The 22,774-nt window shown below is 42.2% G+C and overlaps 1 protein-coding gene across 4 annotated transcripts in view; it reads left to right on the forward strand.

Moving 5' to 3' along the window:
- si:ch73-63e15.2 (protein strawberry notch homolog 2) overlaps positions 1-22,774 on the forward strand; it is a 79,138-nt gene that overhangs the window by 51,597 nt on the left and 4,767 nt on the right. For 3 of the 4 annotated variants that reach the window (XM_049589053.1, XM_049589056.1, XM_049589057.1), the window contains 27 exons: positions 2,363-2,539; positions 5,205-5,291; positions 6,072-6,177; positions 6,328-6,488; positions 6,613-6,746; positions 7,505-7,595; positions 7,776-7,919; positions 8,020-8,137; positions 8,230-8,335; positions 8,528-8,681; positions 8,802-8,978; positions 9,920-10,017; positions 10,614-10,696; positions 10,909-11,091; positions 11,282-11,403; positions 12,763-12,894; positions 13,016-13,151; positions 15,084-15,196; positions 16,816-16,887; positions 17,574-17,682; positions 17,789-17,860; positions 17,977-18,120; positions 18,483-18,577; positions 20,022-20,114; positions 20,265-20,396; positions 21,903-21,979; positions 22,286-22,476. In XM_049589053.1, coding sequence (XP_049445010.1) covers positions 2,363-2,539; positions 5,205-5,291; positions 6,072-6,177; positions 6,328-6,488; positions 6,613-6,746; positions 7,505-7,595; positions 7,776-7,919; positions 8,020-8,137; positions 8,230-8,335; positions 8,528-8,681; positions 8,802-8,978; positions 9,920-10,017; positions 10,614-10,696; positions 10,909-11,091; positions 11,282-11,403; positions 12,763-12,894; positions 13,016-13,151; positions 15,084-15,196; positions 16,816-16,887; positions 17,574-17,682; positions 17,789-17,860; positions 17,977-18,120; positions 18,483-18,577; positions 20,022-20,114; positions 20,265-20,396; positions 21,903-21,979; positions 22,286-22,476 — 3,307 coding nt within the window. The remainder of the gene's footprint in view (positions 1-2,362; positions 2,540-5,204; positions 5,292-6,071; positions 6,178-6,327; positions 6,489-6,612; positions 6,747-7,504; positions 7,596-7,775; positions 7,920-8,019; positions 8,138-8,229; positions 8,336-8,527; positions 8,682-8,801; positions 8,979-9,919; positions 10,018-10,613; positions 10,697-10,908; positions 11,092-11,281; positions 11,404-12,762; positions 12,895-13,015; positions 13,152-15,083; positions 15,197-16,815; positions 16,888-17,573; positions 17,683-17,788; positions 17,861-17,976; positions 18,121-18,482; positions 18,578-20,021; positions 20,115-20,264; positions 20,397-21,902; positions 21,980-22,285; positions 22,477-22,774) is intronic. The other variant, XM_049589054.1, reaches the window with a different exon arrangement.

The raw sequence follows: 22,774 nt of genomic DNA on the forward strand, positions 1-22,774 counted from the left end.
GTAATTGTAACCCAAGCATTTTTTCATCAATTGTTTGTGATCAACTCTTCTGCCAAAAATAATCTACTGCTCTCCATGGTGAAATACACATATGTCTATGTGCTCATCTGTGTGTTTCCACAGTTGTGCTTCTGTGGAATGATGCCTCTGGTGACACAGTGTCCCTTTTTTCCAAGCCTTGTTGTTTACTCATCTATCCTCAGCCAGTAAAGCCAAAAAAGGAGGGAGCAGAGCAAGGGGTGAGGCAGAATAGGACAGGATAGGAAAACACAGCTGATAGGATAAACAAGGAAAATGTCGAAAGGAAACGTGGCAGGTTGCATATTAGGGAGTGGTGGTGATATTTTGCAGGGACCCTCTCTACATCTACCCCTCTTGTGTCACCCCTAGAAAAAGCAGTTGGTTCCACTCAGCTGTCTGCAGGGCAGAACAACTTTGGAGAGCCTGCTTTCAGAGCTCATGCCTGATCTTGCCCTCAGGAAACACACCCCCCCCCCACACACACACACACACACACACAGTGGAAGTAAAGAAAAGAGAAAGGTAGAGTGAGAGAGTTGAAGAGAAAAGGCATACTCATAGAGCTCCCAGCAAACACTGATAAGCTGAGTGCTGTACACTTGAAAAAGCACAATTTTCCAATACGCAAACATCCACACACCACAGTCATCAAGTTGATCCTCTAACGTCAGAAGGCAAAAATACACACGCAAGTCCGCCTGCTGTTTACCATCCTCACTAGGCCCCATTCCCGTACGATTTAGTCATGTTAACACTAAGGACTCTACATCTTGTCTTCTCACGCCTGTGAAACATTTTCAGCTGAACTGTGATTAATGTCCATCAGAAGTCAGCACATCTTTTCAGCATTAATCAGTAGCAGCATATTGTTGAAATGGAGGCAGCATCGCAACTTCTCCTTTAACTCTGATTCAGAACTGCTTTCTTACAGCATACAGCATAGATTTTTACTGTGGTTAACCCAATATTCATCTTCAGTTGTAACATATTGCGCTTCAACCCACCTTATAACTGTTTGTGGCTGTGCAGTATTTTTATCTAAATTAAAAGTGTCATTATGGAGGTGCTGTAAGAAAACCATGTAAGGATAGTTAAAAGCAGGACAGTTGTGACAGATTGTGACGCAACTGGAAGTATTTGCTTTGCTTGGATGTTACGTAACTCAGGAGTTTACAGCACAGACAACCAGGCCTTAAAGCTGTGGTTAGTAACTTTGATAGAAAATAACTTTGTCATAATAGCTTAAACTGTCACTGTATCCACATGAGACATGAGACCAGCAAAGTCTTGGAGTCCCTGCAGGTTGCCTGGCAACTGCATGTGCTAAGCTAAATTAGCCGGCTGCTGCTGGTAGATTCATATATACAGCACAGACGCTAGACTGGTTCCAGTCCTCTCATGTAAGTGAATGAGCATGTTTCCAAAATGTGGAACAATTCCTTTAAAGTAAGGTAAACAGTGTAGTATTATAGTCTGATAGTATGCATGGCTGCCTCATGGTCCTCTGGAGAGTGTAGTCAGAACATGGGGGTGTGAGAATTTCCACACATGGTCTGCAGAGTATAAATATGCACAGACAAAATCGCACACATTGAGGACTACCCACAGAGAACCACACAATAAAACAGATCCATACTCCTGTTTCCCAAAACAGTTTGTCCTCTGTACAGCTTGTCGTTGTCTACCATGTTGGCTTCCCCCCGTCCTCCCCATCATTCAATCCCTATCTCTCCACATCCATGTTTATAAGTCTCAGGGGGCCCGGGGGTGCCTGTGAGAGGCTAGTTAAAGAACATGGCATGCTAATGGCTTCGAAAGGATATGAATAGAGGGGCGACTGGAAGGCAGCCATAGCTGAAATGACACACACATACACAAGCGCTCTTATTATGCCTGCCCCTCTCTTTCTGTTCTACGTGCTCGCTCTCACACATCTGTGTGTGATTAGATTTTGTTTAGGCTACTCGTGTTACTCCTGAAAGAGTGCTGTATTGGCTGAAATCCAGATTGAATGGGCCACCTTTGTTGTCTGTAGTTCACTCCCATCCGTGCACCTTTTTCCTTCTCAGGTATACAGTTAGTATTCCTGTGTGTGTGTGTGTGTGTTGCTCAGCCTGTGGGTTGTATCCATGTGTAACTAGGATTTATCGTCCTTTATGAGGCTTGGTGGTAAAGGGAGTATTTGCAAAGGCTGCAAAGACTTTGGCTTTAATGTGGGAATCTACCTGTCATTTTAACAATATTGAACTCTTTTTAGGCTGAATAAAGTCAGCATGACTCGCTGCTCTGGCCCATATATTCTCCTGTTTTTTTAACACCTCCTCTCTTTCTCTGCCTTCAGGAACTGTCCTGCATTGATGACCTCTCCACAAACTCTCTGTTCTCCTCTCCGGCTGACTCACTGTCGGAGTATGCTGATGCCCAGCCCTTCATCAGCCCAGACAACCTGAGCACAGTGCCCACCCTCTGGGACGTCAACACTAGTACCACCACCACACCAGCACAGAGCCAGCTAGAGGTCAGCAGCGAGCACTCAAACACACAGTACATCACCAGTAACACTGATGACCACACCAACAACTCATCTCACACAACTATTATCAAAGAAAAGCTTGTTGAAATCCACACACGCATGTCTGTGCAGAGGAAGGTGGACACTGAGAATGGTCAAGGAAGTGAAGATTGTCCCTCTTGCTCTGTAAACATTTATGCTGCTCTGGCTCTCTGCCAACTCTCGCTCTCAGATGGGAATTTGGTGTCGACGGGTTCATGTTCATTCTTCTGAAAATACACAAAAGGCCAGCACCTACAACTCTGTTTCAACTCAGGCTTCAGTGCAATCCATACATGCAAAACAGATATTTTCTTTTATCAATGATTAATTTCATAGCATGCAGGGCAGGACTGTCGTGTAAAACCATGGCTGAATAAGGGATTTTCCTCTTGTTAGCCACCCGTTAATTGCACAATGGATTTAAGCCAGTTTGTATCAATTATCTCCTTGGCAAGTAACAATTAATTACCATGATTGGTTACTCAGTATTTCAGCTAAGGCTAATGCTCTGCATCCTCCAGTAACCTTTTTAGACACATAATAATTCACTGACAGTACAATACTATCGAGTCTTTACTTGACTTTTAAGCAGGTGTTACTCTCGCTTCAATTTAGCCTTTTCCACACTGTAAGTTTGACACAGTAACTAGCTGTGTTCTCCGTAACCACCATTGTGTCTTACAGCGTTATACAGCAGTTTAAAATAATTGTATTTGTACCACATAAAGCCGGGTTTACACTGCATGACTTTTAAACTCATCAGATCGCTATAGTGTGCGACTTGCTGTCTTGTAATCGGGTGTCTTTAAGTTGTTTTTGTTTCCATTCTACATGACTTATAGGCAACAGGGGGGACAAACTACAAGATCTCTCAGTATTTGTGGTCTCCAGAACATTTTGTCACACGAACACAAGTGAGAAGTGACACGGGAAATGATGTAATCACATGCGCAAATGCACGACATGGGACTTTTCTGTTGAGAAGTTCAGAACATAGCCTGTAACATGTGTTTACTGTCTATAGCCTGTTTCCTTCAGGTGCAACAACAACTTTGGTTCATGTTGCAAAGGTGACACATGCAGTAAAGTTACAGCCCTTTCCCCAGGTTTTCCTTCAACTAATGTCTTGCACTCTGATTGGCTGTAGCGAGGTCCCAGACAGATCTTTGTACAGTTCACCATAGACAAAGAGAGAGACATAGAACATCGATTTGCGAGTACTGAACCAACCAATTTGCCTCCAATCTGGGGCTTTTGTCGGGAAGCTCCCAAAACCGCCCACAAGGGAAAATCAGGGCTATAGTTGTGTAGTGTGAACAAGTCCACTGCCCTTCCAAGCTCTCACTCTTGGGAAATCTGTCACGTACTGTAAACACAAACAAATAGTATTCAGTTCAATTTCATTTCAATTTTAAAGCCCAATATCACAAATCACAATTTGCCTCAGAGGGCTTTACAGCATACGACATCCCCCTGTCCTTAGGACCCTCACAGCAGATAAGGAAAAACTCCCCCCCAAAACCCTTTAACTGGGGAAAAGTATGGTAGAAACCTCAGGAGGAGCAACTGAGGAGGGATCCCGCTTTCAGGACCGACAGACGTGCAATAGATTTCGTGTGTATGTGTCAGTACATGACAGAGACCTGAGCGATTGATAAGAAAATGAACCTGTGGAATACAGTTATAACTGTGATTAGGTGCTGAGCTAAGGCCAGTATGCACACGCTATTTCAGTCGTCCATTATTCTCACAGTATAAATACTGTAATATTTAGATTGAATTAAAGCAACTATTTGTAACCAGCTTTACTGAAATTGCAGGCAGATTACTTCAGGAGCCTTGATCACATTGGCTCCACACGACGGACTGCTTCTTTAGGTTGTTTCACTGGAATTTCACTGCCAGGCTCGGGTCTGGGTTTACTTCCTGTCAGCTCATGTTTTCCACATACAATGCAAAACAGGAAATACAAAAGGGACAAACTTAGAATGTTTATGTTGACATGTTTCGAAGTTGCACATAGAGTTGATTTTGTTCAGTTTTCTCAGTGGTGCACAAAATAGTATCTAGCTACCGCTCCAGAGATCCATATGAGACTGTAAATGATAGAATCCTCTTCTTTTTGGTGGACTGTTCCTTCAAAGAAACTCATCGAACTGTGGTATGTCACCGTCTCCAAGTTGCTGATCTAAGACGAGCAACTTTGTTATCGAGTGTTAATCCTCTATCCCCGCTCGCGTTGCTTTTCAGTCCTCTTGAATTAGACGGGTCCAAGGATATCTTTTTGATATGAATCAGAGCACATTCATTTCTCCTGCCTTCTGAAAGCCTTTTATGTTTTCCTTTTCATTCTGCCCTCATTTCATCCATTATGTTTCCCAGACACACGGCTTTATCTGCCTTTTGTTGTTGTTGTTGTTGGCTTTTCACCGCCAGACAACAAATTGCATTTTGCTGAGTGCTGCTCCATCAGACATCCATGAAGTGCCCACACTCTCTCAAGCACATTCATATATGCACAACACACACATACATTGATTACTCATGCTTTTTTTGTTACTATTTTCTCATGCATTTGGCACTGTTTTCATTTGTTTTTCAATTTCTTCATTTTATGTTTTGTTGACAGCTGAATGGCACCAACAGGTTTCATGGCTTGGCCAGTTTGGATGATATAACTGCTATTATCAGCACCCCACCTTTAGGAGGATTCCAGGTAGCCACACCAACCTCTCCAATCTGATGTTAAAATGAAACCAAGCTCTCTAGCTAGAAGGCATTTATCAGTAATGCTCAGATAATCAGTTTAGGTTATATGACTTATATGCAGCTGTGTGTTTGCAATACAAGATAAGGCTTACATTGTTTTGCACAGCCTCATAACAACTAATCTAAGACTGAGGGCCACATTTTGACAGTGCAGTACATGAAGGTGGTGCATGTCATGAGTGAAATTGAAATGCTTGAGCCTTCTTTGGCATGTCTGTAATACCACAGATGATGAAATCATTGCTGCGTATTGCATGCACTGGGCATTCTGCAAATGCACATTGCATAGAGAACAGCGTATTTCATATACTGCATTGTCTTTATGAATAGTCAGTGTGACAAGAAAAGAGGCTGCGGAATATTAACCTGTCTGTCAAAATCCAGCCTCTTTGCATTTCCAGTTTCTCAGATAATCTGGCGTTGCCTGAATATGTAAAGCACTCTTTTGTCTTCAGTAACACGCATGTTTCAAAGCTCTCATTCATCCTGCTTCAACTGGTTTACACACCTTTTAACATCTTTTGTTATTTTAATGTTGGACTTGTTAACATTCCCTGATAAGGAGCTCTAGATGTGCTGTACGAACCTTTTAATAACACCTCACCTGCCCCTGGCTTCTAGCTGTTTCCTAACTTGTCTTCACCTAGGCTGAAACATGAAATGTAATTCCCAAATGTGGGTGTTATTAATGTGAATTACACCACTAAAATCTCTTTGGTGTTCCCAGCCTCAGAGAACCCAGTCACCCCCAGAGGAGGAAGAGGATGCTGAGGAAGAGGAAACAGAGGAACTGGGACATGTAGACACATATGCTGAGTACAGACCTTCCAAATGTAGGCCACTAGACTGAATGTCTACATCTATTACCCTTTAATTCATGCACACTTTTCTTCTTAATAAGGCATGACACTCACACAGTTTGCTGTTAACATGTTTGAAAAAAAACCTTCTTTAAACTGCTGTTCTGTTTTTCCTCTCTTCAGCCACTATAGGAATTTCTCATCCTGACATAGTGGTGGAGACCAACACGCTATCCAGTGTCCCTCCTCCTGACATCACATACACTCTGTCTATCCCTGAGTCAACTATTAAATGCGGTCTGCTGTCTGCTCTGCAGCTAGAGGCCATCATCTATGCCTGCCAGGTACACACCCAGACTCACGTACACACAGTACATGAAACACTTATTCATTTCGGATCTATGAATGATTGATGTTTTGATTATGCAGGCATCTTTGTTCATGCATTTGCTCTTTGTGCGCCCTCAGCAACACGAGGTTATTCTTCAAAACAACCAGAGGGCAGGCTTCCTGATCGGAGATGGGGCAGGGGTCGGAAAAGGACGCACTGTGGCAGGAATCATCCTGGAGAACTACCTTAAAGGAAGGAAGAAAGCACTATGGTAAGAGACCTCCTACGGGGATCACAGAACCAGTTTGAAACCTTCACTGGGTTTCAATTACTGATTTATATAATTGTGTTTTGCATCCAGTTTTATGCCAGGGAACTGAGCATGTAAGCTTAGTTCACACTACACAGCATACTGTCTTGTAGTCAGGAGCCTTGATGTCATTATAGTTCTCAAACTACATGACAGAACAGTGTCCGGTGTCACGCATCCTGGAGGAATGCCTGATGAGTATGTTGTGATGCTTGGATCGAACCACAATGCGGGGTGTGGGGGGTGGCTTAGAAATATCAGAGTCAAAAAGTGACAAAGCGATTCTCCAAGTGGAAACCTTGCACGCAATAACCACCTTCTCATCTTTCCCTCTCAAACACACACGCACCTTTGAAAGCACTAAAGCACTGCTTGCTTCTTTCTTAAACCTGTGTCTTGCACTCTCGTTGGCTCTAGCTCATCGACAAAGTTCCCAACAGGTTCGTATATTTAGCCAGCTAGATATCTGGAGAGTTCTGTGATGCATTGTTGAGCTTCTCAGCTGGCATATTTAAACAGTTCATATATAGCACTTGAGTGCTGACTTGCCAGCGCAGAGGCAGTGCCGATCCGCCTCTGGTCTGGAGCTTTTGCCAGGGAGCTCCAAAAACTGTCAGCAAGCGGAAAACCAGGGATAAAGTTGTGTAGTGTGAACTAAACACTGGGCTAGTGTGTGTAGAAGCCAACTGAATTACTGACTGTCCTGCTCCTGCCCTCAGGTTCAGCATATCCAATGACCTGAAATTCGATGCAGAGAGAGATCTCAAAGACATAGATGCACCGACTATTCCTGTGCATGCCTTAAACAAGGTGAGTCCTGGTGAAGTTAGCGTGACAAGCTGAGAGAATGAGTTATGTTCTTGGCAGATGTTTGAATTACATGTGCATCCAAGCAGGAAAGGAAAGCAGCTATATTTGGTGACAGTGTGTCTCTGCAAATGTTCACACATATCTCACTAATACTCTTGTATCTTTGTTTTGTTACTGTAGATTAAGTATGGAGACACAGCTACCTCAGAAGGAGTCCTGTTTGCAACTTACTCTGCGCTGATTGGAGAGAGCCAGGCAGGAGGGCAGCACCGGACGAGAATAAAACAGATTCTAGACTGGTGCAAGCCAGACTTTGACGGAGTTGTATCCTTTTATTCTTCCAACCTCGTGTCTAAAAGTTTTTTTTAACACAAATTGGTGTTCCATGTCTGCGTTGTTTGCCCTTGACCTTTCCTTATTTCAGATCATTTTTGATGAATGCCACAAAGCCAAGAATGCCACATCTACAAAGATGGGTAAGGCAGTGCTTGACCTGCAAAACAAGCTGCCACGGGCCAGAGTGGTGTACGCCAGTGCCACAGGTAGGCCGACACGCAGATAAACACACACTTGTCACATAAATGCAAGATAGCCGAGGAGTTTAGAATACATATTTGTGCCATCTCCACCCCAGGTGCCTCTGAGCCAAAGAACATGATCTATATGAGCCGCCTGGGAATCTGGGGTGAAGGCACGCCCTTCAGAGCCTTTGATGACTTCCTGCATGCCATTGAGAAAAGGTTTGTAATGGCGATATGTTGTAGAACTTCCCTCAGAAGTCATGTGTTTTCTGATTGCCTTCCAATCATGTGAATACATATCTTCAAATTGCCACGCTCACTGGTTAAAATACCTTATAATCAGTTTGTGGTTACGGCTGGTCGATCCGTGATTGAGTTATTTTGAATATTTTATATGCTATTTGTAAACAGAGGTGTGGGTGCCATGGAGATTGTTGCCATGGACATGAAAGTGAGCGGGATGTACATCGCCAGGCAGCTGAGCTTCTCAGGGGTGTCTTTCCGCATTGAAGAGATCGGACTGGACAGTGACTTCAAACTGGTTTATAACAAAGCTGCCAAACTGGTTAGTATCATACCTGCGTCAGTTATATTAGTGCGTGCTTATGGTTGTGTGTGTGTGTGAGAGTTAAAAAACAAACGCTGTACTTTAAAGTGACTGTTTACATCTGCAATCTGTGTCCAGTGGGCAGAGGCGTTGCAGGTGTTCATGCGTGCAGCTGATGAGCTGGGCCTGGTCAGCAGGAAGTCTCTATGGGGGCAGTTCTGGTCATCTCACCAGCGCTTCTTCAAATACCTCTGTATCGCTGCCAAGGTCCGCTGCCTGGTGGAGCTGGCTCAGAAAGAGCTGCAGGCTGGAAAGGTCAGAACACTGAGTCATATAGTATGTATAATCTAGAGGACTATAAATGACCCAGAGCAAGATCCAAGCATGAAATGAAATTCTATAGATGTTGCATAAGTGAGGAGAACTTCAAGGACAGAATACTAAGTACAGTTTTGCCAGTACTTTGCTTTGTCTGCACAGGAAAAGTAGAGATTGGATGTCATTTGTTGGATCTGTGAGGGTCATTAAAAGGACAGTTCATCCCAAAATCAACAATACAGGTTTTTCCTCTTACCTGTAGTGCTGGTTATCAGTCTAAATTGTTTTGGTGTGAGTCGCAGAGTGTTGGAGATTATCGGCTGTAGAGATGTCTGCCTCCTCTCCAATGGATGGCACTTGGCTTGTGCTGCTCAAAGCGCCGCAAAAACAAAACGTGTAAAACTCAACAGCAATGTCTCTTTCCAGAAATCATGGCCCGATAATTTAAGATAATCTACAAACCTTGTCATGAGCAGTTTCACACAGGAACTATTTTCTTTTCTTTCTATCATCGCACTGAAGGAAGCATGCTCCACTGAGCTAGCTAACATTCTCACACTGTCACAAGCACATGTCTCTCGTTTGTGAGAAGATGCACGCCTCCTTCTGCATGGTGATTCAGTTGGCAGGTGTATGTCAGTAGATATTATCAAGGCCTTTATTTTAAAGACTTGGCAACTTACACCAAATAATCCAAATCGATAAATAGCACTACAGGTAAGAGGAAAATATGTATTTCAATGTCAAGTGAGGTGTCCCTTTAAGATTTTACTTTGCACTTCCCTGTACACAGGTTGAGTTGAGAGCATTTTATTTCCCCATGGATGTCATAATATATGCTATCACGGTGCCAGGAATGTGTCCGCAATGGAATTTACTTCAGGAAACACAGCATACATGTTCAGTTGTTGATGTGTATTTGTTTTCCTCCACCGCAGTGCATCGTTATCGGGCTGCAGTCTACAGGTGAATCCCGCACCAGAGAAGTCCTGGATGAAAATGACGGGCATCTCGACAGATTTGTCTCTGCAGCAGAGTGAGTGAAAGAAATGTTTTCTGTTGTTTGTTTGTTTCTGTTATTACCTTACACACTAAACAGCTATATTTTCTGTGGGTTACAGCACTGTGTGAGCAGCTAAATGCTCACTCACAACAACAGAGTTTTGCAGGAAAGCTTTTCTGACACCTTTCACGTTATTTGGCAGGATTACTCTTCGTTTGCCAGAGGCCACGGCAGTCTGTGGGTTTTTATTTCATTGCTTCATCAAACAGCCTAATGATTTGCATATTCTATAAAGAACATGTTGTATAAGTATTGAAGTCATGCATACAGTCCTCAGCATTTATCCTCAATTAAACCAAACAGTCTCCTTAGTTATTAGCAGCTATTTAATTACGAAACTGCACATCCAAGAAAAACAAGAAAGGGAGGATACAGGCAATGAGTGCTCTGAACTTGTCTGACCCTAAAGCTTTCGCAGCAGACATGCCTAAAGGCTTGGGTGTATTGGCTCACACATGTTCATCAGCCTGTCAACACCTGATATAACAATAACAAGGACACATCAGGACTGTATAGAGTGTCTAACTTTCACAACTGTCAATAAAAGTTTCTCTTTCTCCTTCCTGTAGGGGAGTATTCCAGTCTCTTGTAACGAAACATTTCCCTTCAGAGAAACAGAGGAGGGAGAAGGCACCAGGGAATAAGAGAAAACGTAAGTAAGGAGGATGCAGACGTCACACCATGCTAGCATGTGTACCATAGATAATAATAGAACAGATCCCATTCAAGATTTTCGCCCTGTGGTCTAATTTAACAGTAAACTGCAGTTTGCTTCTTTTTCTTGGCCTTTACCCAAAAGTCAAAGTGCTGTCGGGCTACACTTCTTGTTTCTTACTCTAATATCATGTGATGGTTTCCAATCAGGGAAGCCTAGAGGTCGCCATACCAAGGTACCCAAGCACACCGTGGACAGCGGCGGTGTGATCAACATCAGCGACGACAGCAGTAGTGACTCCGATGGCATGGACACGGACTCCAACTCCTCACCAGACTCCCTGCTAGACAATGATGATGTCATCTTTGTTAACCACACTAGCTGTCAGACAGGTAGGGAGATGTCTTTATTTTTCTTTGGTTTGTGTTGACAGTAGGAATATACTTTAGCATAAGTGGGTGTGTCCGGTCTGGATCAAACAGATGCATGTCTAGACAATGAAGCTTCCTCCCATGCCCTGTTGTTTCTGTGATTCCTGTCTGTCAGGGCTACATGGTTAATCTCTCTGCTTCCTATTCACAGCCAGGATAGAGGAGATGAAGCAGGGCCTCCTCAATAAAATATCCGAGCTGGGAAAAGAACTACCTCTCAATACCTTGGACGAGCTCATTGATAAGTTCGGAGGACCAGATAAAGTCTCAGAGGTACGAGTCCAAGACACTGAACTAGAAACTCTCTGGCTACAGCAATCTTTTAGGGGTCGACCAACTAAGACTTTCAGCATCCAGTGGAGCTTTGAATCGACTCTGAGGCTGCAGATGCTACTGAAGTTGTAATAAACACCACAGTCCTTTATGCTGAAGTTGCAAAAACACCCAGTGTTTCCGCTAATAGTAGTTACTGAACTTCAGGTCTATAAGCATGAGAACTGCAAGGACAGAAAAAAAAGAGTGAGACGGCGCCTGAGTGCAGGTCAGATTATTATAGTTAAAAAGCATATAAAAAAGCAGCAGCGATGATACAGACAATTCAAACACCAGAGGTATATAACGCAGACCTGCAGATGCACTGTCACCCTGTGCTGGACCCTTGAATATGAGTCAGCCTCACTCTTTTTGTCTTTGTGAGTAGAGATTTAAGTCTGCAGTTTAGTTCATACACTTATAAACCTGAGAATTATACAGTAACACAGGCTTCATGATCTCCTTCTCTTGATATATGCACTAAAGAAAAGGTCTGTAAGTGCAGTATGTGAGTATAACACTCACCCAAGGATGCCAGTCTGCAGTTTATGCAAAGACGGCATCAGCATGGGGATAAATATGGTGCTTTTATTTAATTAGACATGCATAAAGCCATTTAAACAAGGTTTTGTGTTTGGGTTTGTGTTATTCTAAAATTTGACATTAACATTTTACTTCCTTTTTTTAATTTCAACAATCTGTTTATGAGGTTTTCGACATTATACAAAAAGAAAAGAACATATAGAATACCAAATTTGTGAATGTTTACAAAAGTCCTTCCTTTTCTTTAAAATACATACATACACGGTGACGAGCTGTATTAAAGCAATTAAAAAATTAGAACACACTCACTCACATACATGTATACAAGAATAAGGAAATAGCAACACAAACAGCAACAATGAATAAAAATAATAATAATGACGGTGAATATAATATTAAATGAAAAATAAAGGTGAGGGAAAATAATAATAATAATTTACACTGGGGGTGCTGAGGTTGTGATTATGCTTCCTCCCTTACATCCAACACACAAGATAAATCTTTGCTACTAAGATATCTTACAAATGGACCCCATACACATTGAAATCAGGATTTTACATTTTTTTATTGCAAATATATATTGGTATCTGTCTCCTTGATTACTTATAATCAGTATCGGCTCTGGAAAAAGTCACACTGTTTGACTGTTCTCTACGTGTCACCTCTTAAATTAGTGTTCACACAAGCACAAAAAATGAAAAACAGATGTTGTTCTTTAAGCAACATGTCTTTGAAAACATGTATTAAGTGTCAATGTGATGAATATTTTTTCTGAAGATGACTGGTCGTAAGGGTCGTGTGGTGCGGCGTCCCGATGGCAGCGTCCGTTACGAGTCACGGGCTGAGCAGGGTCTCACCATCGACCACATCAACATCAAGGAGAAGGATCGCTTCATGAGTGGAGAGAAGGTCAGATACACCAATCAAGTAGATCTTGCATATGAAAACTCATGACTTGGCTGCCAAGAATATATGACTTCATAACATTGTTCAGTCTTCCCTAATAATCCAAACCTCTTTTTTTCTCCAGCATGTGGCCATCATCTCAGAGGCAGCCAGCTCTGGGATTTCCCTGCAGGCGGACAAGCGAGTGAAAAACCAGAGGCGCAGGGTCCACATGACCTTGGAGCTGCCTTGGAGTGCAGACAGGGCCATTCAGCAATTTGGTGAGTCAGGAAATGTAATTTTACAATGAGGCTTTCAGAAGTAAAGGGAAGTAGATGCTTGGGGAAAAAAAAAAAAAAATCCCATTGACACTGACGGAGGTACTTTTTTGTCCACAAAATCTTTGGTCTTTCAAAGTATTTCACAGTTGTTCGTTGGTTTTTACATGTAAGTCAGTATTATTTTCCGTTACCATAGCAACAAATGTCAAAACACCCCTAAAACAAAGTTCAGCTCACAAAACATTTCTTTTTTTTGTAAAGAAGCATAGAAGTATAGCGAAAACATGGCAGAAGAAATGTTCACGAACACGATGTATATTTCCCAGTGTTGCCAGAACTTATCAACCCGTAGGATTAGCGAAGTCATTCTGTCCATACTTTGAACACTTGTCACAACATCTATCAAGTCAGTCTTTGTTGGAGGCTCGGTCTGTAACCATTTGCATGTTAAGGCTTTATTGCTGGCTGCTAATAATATCTTTAATATATATTTATCTTTAATAAACCAGCCTCAACATCTCCTCACATAGTGGTAGTTTTTAATCAGCTGAAGTTATTTGTGAATGAGTTGCATTTTTGTTGCTGCTGCACTTGATGTTGTAACAGGCTGAAAGATGGGAGGGACTTTTCTATCTGCCATGCATACTTCAGGTTTCTAGTATTCACTGCTGTCTACATGCATGCGGCAACTGTGGGGTCAAAGGGTATCAGGAATGTTAAAAGAGAAATTCGTAGAGAAGTAGTTCTTTCTGTTCATGTTTAGGCCCAGGATTTTCAAACCAGGACAAATGTTGTCTTAAAATACTACTGGTAATATGGGGTTGTGGCTGCGTTCAGTTATGCCACATGGTGCAGTCTAAACATTTGATCTTTCATACTAATAAAGGTTGCTGTTGTTTAATCTGTCACTAAATATTAGCAGTTGTATTTAGAATCAGGACTTAGTAAAATAAGCTCTCTGTCTCCTCACACATTAGATGTTATTTTTGAATGCTTCAGCTCACACACACACACACACACACACACACACACACCAGCACGGAGAAGTGGATGAATAAATTGTTTGCAGTAATTAGTAAACTGCTTAAGTAATTCTTTTCATTAGCAGCCTTCCTGCTTAGTGTGAAACTCTTAATTCTTGTTTGGCAGGTTAATGTACACACACACACACACACACACACACATACACTCACCCATTGTACAAATACACTCACACCCGTATTTATTTCCAAAATTCTGAGGAATTCTCCTCGGCTTCCGCTGAAAAACCTCGGGGAAATTTTTTTTGGGGGGGTTGTTAGTGAATAAGACTCTGTTTCAGCAGGGGATCTTCTCTCAAAGAGGAGGAAGACTGTATTGATCCCCGAGGGGGAAATCAGAGTGTAAATATCAGATTTACTTCAGATCAGATCTCATTTGATGTTGCAGATGTTATCGTGTCTCCAAGAATATCCCCGTCTTACTTTTCTGTTTCTAATGAGCAGCCTGTGTTCAGATGAATTTCGCCTGTCTGTCTGTTGATGCTGATAAAGTGTGTTGAAACCAGAGATTAGTTGGTGTGAAATTGTTTTCATATCACAGGATGTATATGCACGGTGGTACAGTGGCTAGCATTGTTGTCTCACGGGTGAACCCCTCTGTACGTAGTTGTTCTCCCCGTGTGGGTTTTCTCTGGGTGCTCTAGCTTCCTCCCACAGTCCAAAAGCATGCAGGTTAATTGGTGACTCTAAATTGCCTGTGACCCTGTGACCCCTAACATATCAATCCTCTGTAGATTACCTCCCAAGCAATGCAACATTACAGCATTTATTTTCTGAGGCTGCTGACATAACGTAGCACTAATATGAGTCCTTAAAAAGTCATGGAAAAAATGCGTGGGAACCCTGTCAGTTGTATTAATTCTGTCTTATCATCTTTTCCTTGTCTCTCCAGGTCGCACCCATCGGTCCAATCAGGTGACGGCCCCAGAGTACATCTTCCTCATCTCAGAGTTGGCTGGGGAGAGACGGTTTGCCTCCATTGTGGCTAAGAGACTCGAGAGTCTGGTAAATATCAAAGCCTTACAGATGTGTTTGTGTGGGTGTGGGTGTTGCATTTGCTTTTCATTTCGCAGTATTTTTATTTCCTTTTAACTGATTGAAAACTGTCTCATAGGAAAATCACCCGTTTCATCTTGTTTTGTGAAAAGAATTGTTCCACTGTAAACAGAGAGGATATGTGTTTATTGATTGTTGTGCTCTGGGGTTGCCATCGACTCATTGCCATTTGCCTCCTCACCCTGCCCTCGCTCTCTGTCCTTCCTGTTTCCTTGGGTATTCCCTGGCCACGATGCTCTCCACAGAGTCTGTTTTGTTGTCGGCTCGCTTGAAGTTACATCAGCTTCTCTCCACAAACCTCAGGAGACTTGGGGTCTTTCCCTTCTCCATCTCAATAATGGAAAACTGAATAAGCAGAAAAAAGCAAAAGGAACTTGCCTGGATAATTTATAACCCTCAGTTTATTTTCCACAATTATCAGTGCATTTCAGCACTCGCAGTCATTTATTTCCATAGTGACACAGCATGACAGTTCTTTTGGGAAAACGTTAAGGAGGGTGCCATGGGATGGTGGTTCCAGAAAGTCCTTCATTTGTTTGCCAGGCGTGTTCGGTAAATCCGCATCAAGAATAGGTCACATCCCATCTGCATGCCTGCCTGAACCCGATACAACACAAATGCACACACACACACAAACAGAGTCGCTGAATACCTTCGCGACCGGCTGACTCCAGATCAGCAGTGAAGTCATATTTGGCAAAGACATTCCTTTGTTTTGGTATCTCAAGGCATTTTTTTTTGTGTGGGCAGAGCCAGCAGCTGGTTACAAGGCTGCTCTGCCATTGACTTCTTCTTCTGAAATTGCCTTTGCATCCCTGCAATGGAGGTCAAACATGGGCTGTGTTTAAATTATGGTTCTTCATCCATTTTCGTCTTGCGTCTCTGTCACTTAAAAGTAGCTTTAAGGTCAATTGAGGCACAAAATTATGTCAGTAGGCAGGTGTTGAAAAAGTTTCGCTTCACACCTCAACCTCATGCGTTTCCTCTCGATACCTTGGGCAGAGACCAGGCTGTGTAGTCACACTATCTGGCGTGTGTCTGTGTATTGAAGCTTTCACTTGGTGCTGCTTTATGCACACGATGCAGAGTAAATGTATCTGCATCTGAAAGAGTTTGACATTCATACGATACTACTAGCACAGGTTAAATCCCCGGTTCTTTAACTGGTTCTTTAACTTGTACTTTCATATCACTAGTAAATACCAAAGTTATATCAGACCTATTAAACATATTTGCTTTACATGGTTGTAGATTTTCAGGTAATTAAAAGTGTTGCCTGCAGAGGAGATTCAACATGGCATGTTTCATATGAAATGGCCAGATTATAAAAACTCAATGCAGTAACATACGCCCAAAAATCATGTTAAATACTCCATCTCTTATATACGTTTTAAAGAGTAGAATTGATGAATAAGAGGGCTATTATCTGCTATAAGGATCAACAGTGAGCACAGGTTTATCCCACGTCACTTTGTCCAGCTGTATTATTGTGATGCTGCTCTGCAGGCTCTAATACTGCTAATACTAATAATAAAACTGTTACTAACCTTTTTTTTTTTGTTTGGCAGGGTGCGTTAACTCACGGAGACAGAAGAGCCACAGAATCCAGAGACCTGAGCAAGTACAACTTTGAGAACAAGGTAGGCAAATGAAACAACTACTGAAAATAAAATTTTGACCTTTAAGTGTCAAAGCATGGCTCTGCGCTAAAGGGCAAAAGAAGAATGATAATTATGATAACTAAAGGGTTAGTTTAGATTATTTTTAAATGAGGTTGTATGAGGTACTTACCTATAGTCAGTGTAGTGTTTTCACCGCTTTCATCGCTGTCAGACAGCCCTTTGAAGCCATTATATCATTGTCTTCAGAGTCACCAGATGCCTTTGACAGCAATAGTAATTTTACTTTATAGAAGACGGGAGTTGCTGGTCTTCCACTGCCTCGATCAGTTAGTTAGTTTGTGTTACAGCAGTGTGTTGCTCAGCGTCCCTGCCGGTTAGGGTGTCAGAGGAGTATAGCAAATTTCGAGGATAAAACCACATGAGGAGGTTGTCAACACCATCATACAGAAACCTGCATCAGGTCACATGGGGACACGTTTAAAGAAGGAACATTTTGAGTGGGAAGCTAAAGAATGATATCAAAACTTTAAAAAAAAAAACACGCAGTTAAGGACCTTTATCCCTTTATCTTAAACTCTTAAGGTTCTACATACTTAAAGCGGTATACAGGATATTTTTCTAACTGATGATTTGCATTGCAAAGTTGCTCAATGGGCCGTGTAAGAAAATTCTTCTGTGACAATGACATGTCCCATTTTTTGCAGTATGGTACCAAGGCTCTGGATAAAATCACCAAAGCAATCCTTGGCCACATAGAGAACAAGGTGCCCCCTCCCAAAGGCTACCCCGGGGGTGAGGCCATGTTCTTCAGAGGTATGTTTGAACTTTGGTTGACTGTCTGTAAATGGAGAACAGCTTCACCAGCACAAAGTTAACTGAGATTGATCGGTGACACAACAATGTTTTTCTTTATTTTCAGACATGAAACTTGGAATGATGGATGTGGGCATCTTTTGTAGGGAGCCTCGCTTTGGGATCAGTACTGAGAAAGGTAGAGTACCAAAGAGGCATGCAGGCATATTGCATGCAGGTAATAACGTGTTCTTTGTTCATCTGTCGACACACAATCGGCTGTATTAACTGGTCTGTGTTGTGTCTTTATCTCAGACTGCAGCATCACCAAGTTCTTGAATCGCATCCTGGGCCTGGAGGTCCACAAGCAGAACTATCTCTTCCAGTACTTCACTGACAACTTTGACTACCTAATCGAGAAGGATAAGAAGGAGGGCAAATATGACATGGGAATCCTAGGTATGGACGTCATTATGTGACTTAAAACACGGCATTGTTTTACCTGAATGTAGTTTAATTTGTGATCTGAAACACAAACCCATCCACTAACAGTAAAAACACAAGATTAAAATGTGCTTTACTGCTTGAAATAAATTGACAGGCTTTTTAAAAACAGACCAACACTATATATAATATTGTTAGTTATAAATCCATTGCATCTGAAGGGCTGTAAAACACCGAGAGCAGTTTGAGTTCTTTCTTCAATTGACTGTCAACAAACCTTAAACTGGATTGGCCCTTAAGGGACTCGTTTAAAAAGAAAAATGGCTCCTATTCTTCTAATGTGAGTAATTATTTTGGCTCTCCTGTGTCTCTGACAGACCTTGCCCCAGGTAACGATGAGATCTATGAGGAGAAGCAGGAAACTTTCCTGACAGTTGGAAACCCTCAGGATGGACAGGTTGTTCTCTATAAGGTAGGCACCTCATAACCTCACGTAGAGTATATTGTTATATTGTTGTATAATATCTTTAGGTACTCTACAGCCAAATTAACAATTGTGTTGCACAAACCAAGAACACGTCAGCAATGCTGTGCGGCCAGTATGCAGGATGTAGCAGCCACCAGAAGGGCATCAGACAGTCCCGTGGGCACAGGCACGTTTACAGGCCCGTGCTGATATTGTGGCGTCACACATCACAAACCAGAAGTGATTCTATGAATATACATGATGCCTAAAAAATGCAAACCTTGTGCTCTGTCTTTTGAGTTAAATCCAGTCGGGCCTTTTGGCTCCCAGTAGACCAGGGCAATTAAAAGTTCATGTTCAATGGCAGCTGAGCAATCCTCACAGATTAAGTAGCAAACACCAGTGACTGTGAATTCATGGAGATTTTTGTGACAAGGTTTTGCATACAAAGAGACCTGCGAAATGTTCCACATAACCTGCAGTCCCAGCTGTAACTCAAGTAGCTTCCTCTGCACTATATGATGATTGATGTCACTTTGCCAGCAGTGAGACTGTTATCACACAGACTTAGCCCAGGGCTGTGAGGCCTATGTAGACACCAGTGGCAGGTGGGAACAGGATAATTACCGATATCTTCTGCTTTTAGCTGTCGTCTGCAGACTAAGCTGCATTTGACTTTCAAAGTTGGCAGTCAGGCAGAATGCTGCACAGCTAGTACAAATTTGTATAGAGAGTGTGTTAGGTACACGCATGACTGTGGTAGACACGTAAGTTTTATTCACTGTGTGTTTTGAATGTTAGAAGAAGTACTTTTGGGGGTCTGTGCAAAAGTCTGTCTCACCTTCAGGCAGTGTCGTAATCTCTCAAGACCATTTTTTGGAGGTCTCTGTCTCTTCTCGTGCTAGACCACATTTTTACTGTTTTTTGTTTTGGTCTCAGACACAGAGGACTCTGGGTTTTATTTAAGACTGGTCAAGACCACATCTGCAGCTCCTTAGTTTTTGTTAATATTTGTTCGCCTAAAGAAAACAAAGGGAAATTAACACATGAAATTATTATTTTGTCAAGACATTTCTCATGGTACACCTATACACACACATTTATGCAGTATGCATGCAAAGAGATGCATGAACAGGAATCTTCATTTGTTTTCTGTGGGTGTTTCTATGGAAATGTGAATCTTTTAGATCAATTTGAGGAACGTCTATGGTTTGCATGTTTATTTTATAATTTATTTAGTGGTGTCATGCAGTGTGGAACTCACACATGTCTGGTCTTGGTCTTGGTCTGGTCTCAGTCTCGATACACTGGTTTCGGACATGACTTGGTCTCAGTCTCGGTGGTCTTAACTCAACACGGCCTTCAGGACAGCAGTGTGTGGTTGCATAGCTGCTTGGTTCCTCCTCTTCCACAGCACATGCTTTAGTCGCTGATGCTTTTTGCCCTGTAGATCAGTGTGGACAGAGGCATGCCCTGGGACGAGGCCTACAACAGGTCACTGAAGCTCAGCGGTCCTGAGGAGGGATTCTACCTGTCCCTGAAGGTGAGTCCAGGCTACTGTAAGCAAACTATACCTGAGGCACTGTATGTATATGATTTACTATTTAACACAGACCTCACTAATAGAAATGTGATAACATAATGGACGCCAGTGAAAAGACTTTAATTAACTCTCTGTGTTCCCTCTCCACAGCTGCGAGGTAACCACCCATGTGTGCTGCTAGCCGAGCAAGGAAGAGGCAAGAACTTCATCGTCTACAAGCCGAATATTGGCAAGCAGACCCACCCCGAGAGTCTGGACAACTTGCATCAACGTTACCGAAAGGTAATTGGCTCAGTTGTCTGGTGGTGAATCAATTAGGCTCATCACTGCGTCTGTACATCTGTGTCTGTTCACTGAATAATGTCTCCACACTGTGGAGAGGAAAAAACATTTTGTACTTTGATCAAAGGTCATGTTTGAGCTTGCTTTTATTCTCACAGATGTTGTCTTTTAAGTTTATGGTTTGTTTTTTAAAGAATAACAAGGTCTTAAATTTATAAAAACATTTTCTGATGATGGGGAAGGTTTGAATTTCAGGACTGTCATTTTCCTCTGATCTGAAATTGCTGTTTAAAGTAAACTGTATATGGAGTCTGATGCCCCCTTGTGGCCATTGAGGAGTACTGAACCAGGCGATACTCCAGGCACTTCAGAGCTGAACAATGTGGCAACATATTACAGACTCTAAAACTCATTGACAAAAATGTGATTGGCAGAAAAATTAAAAGAGTATATCATTGGGGGTATAAAGTTAATTTATATTCATGTTGTTTGTTAAAGTTGAACCTGTTTCCCGTCTCCACATGAACAACAGGGTGATGATTAATAACCGTTTACCACAAGCCCACAGAACACAATAGTTCTCTTCTCTATGACAGAGTGAAGGATTATAAACGAGATGAAACTATGATATAACTTTTGGTCAAAGGTTAAAGTCCTTCTCCACACAAAAATGTTCTTTTTTTTTTACTTATATGTCCCCTAAAATGTCCTTGATTATACTGCCTTGTATCTGCGCAAAAATTGTAACTAGAAAGGTGTTTTCACTCTACTTAAGGGGGCAATGTCCACACTTTTACACAACTCCGGCATAGAAACCCAAAACATCCAGCACAGATCAAACATGAAGTACAGAGAACGGGTTAGCATTAGCACAGCAAACATGGTCGAGTTTGTAGGTGTAGGCCAGACCCTGGAGCTTCCTTCCAACATCTACCAAGAACCCCATCATAGCAGATACCATTGTATGTTTCACAAACACCAGCGCTGTGACGGCCACTTCCAGTTAGCCTTATTAAAAATGATACTAACCTCATTTACCATTCTGATACATCTCCTAGTTGCAGATTTGTGTGCCTATCAGACTCCTTATCTGAGTGTGGGTCTGACAGGCTCAAACATGTACGGCTCAATCTCTCTGATGTTTTGTTTAACACTAACATGCACGTTTCGCTCTTATACCTGTCAAACTGAATTGAAATGTGAAAAATGAAGCCTCCCACCAGTAGCAGTGGTGAAAGAGACGGAGGCCAGATCCAGACTTTGTCATTGAAGGAGAAATAGTAGTTCTGCTTCCAGCTCCTTTGTCAGAGTTTTAACAAACTTTTTATGTGTGAAAAATATGTTAAACCAAATATTAATCATACACAAAACATGTCTGGAGGGGGACTTTAAAGACACCTTTTTATTGCTTGTCAGTAAATATGTATTTTTAAAGCTGTGTAATTGTGTTGCATCCAACTGTGGACTTCTTTGCTGATTTTCGGTGTCGCACATTCCCTTTTCCAGGTGACTCCAGAGGAAGCCAGAGACAGCTGGGAGAACCAGTTCACCTTCTCCTTCAAGAAGTGTAGCCATGCCAACTGGTAAGTCGGAATCCACAATGTCCCCTGGGATTAATGGCTCAATGCATCCAATCAGGCTGGAACTCATTAGGATTCAGCCAGGGTGGTTTTCAGGTCAGATGCCATTCCCAGGGATTTACAGATCACCTGAGAACTAGTCATGAAGAAATAACCTGCGAGTCTCACATGTGCCCTCGTCACCAGCCGACCACTGGACTGTGTTTAAAATGCGAGGACGGAGCATAGTTGGCGAAGAGACAGAAACTTGTGGGTTCTTTTGTTGTCTGCATAAAACATTTGACTTTTTCTCTCCTGTCCTTTCTGCAGGAATGGGAAGTGTAAGAAAATAGAGGAAGGTCAGGAGTGTCTGCAGGGCATGCGCCTCCGTCAGTACCACATGTTGTGTGGAGCTCTGCTGCGTGTGTGGAAGCGTGTTTCCGATGTGGTGTCTGACATCACCAGCTCCAGCATCCTGCAGATCGTCCGCCTTAAAACCAAACAGCATAACAAGCAAGTTGGTCAGTACATCCCCTCTGATATACTTTACTAACAGTGCACATTTTAACTGGTGTCTCACACTCTACACTGGTGGGGATATTCTGGAAAAAGTGGTAAAGGAGAAGTCCTAGAATATGAACTTGCATTCCCAGACGTCACAGGGTTGTTTGGATGTTATAATACAATGTTGATAAAGTGCTGACACTTCTATATGACAGATTGAGGAAATGAAATTGTCACTCACATTCCATATTTATCTCTTGTGAACTTTAATGAGTGCGACATTGACCGTAACTGACATTTACGAAACATAACATG

The sequence above is a fragment of the Epinephelus fuscoguttatus genome, linkage group LG10 (genome assembly GCF_011397635.1).
Source record: "Epinephelus fuscoguttatus linkage group LG10, E.fuscoguttatus.final_Chr_v1".
In the NCBI taxonomy this organism is placed as follows: domain Eukaryota; kingdom Metazoa; phylum Chordata; class Actinopteri; order Perciformes; family Serranidae; genus Epinephelus; species Epinephelus fuscoguttatus.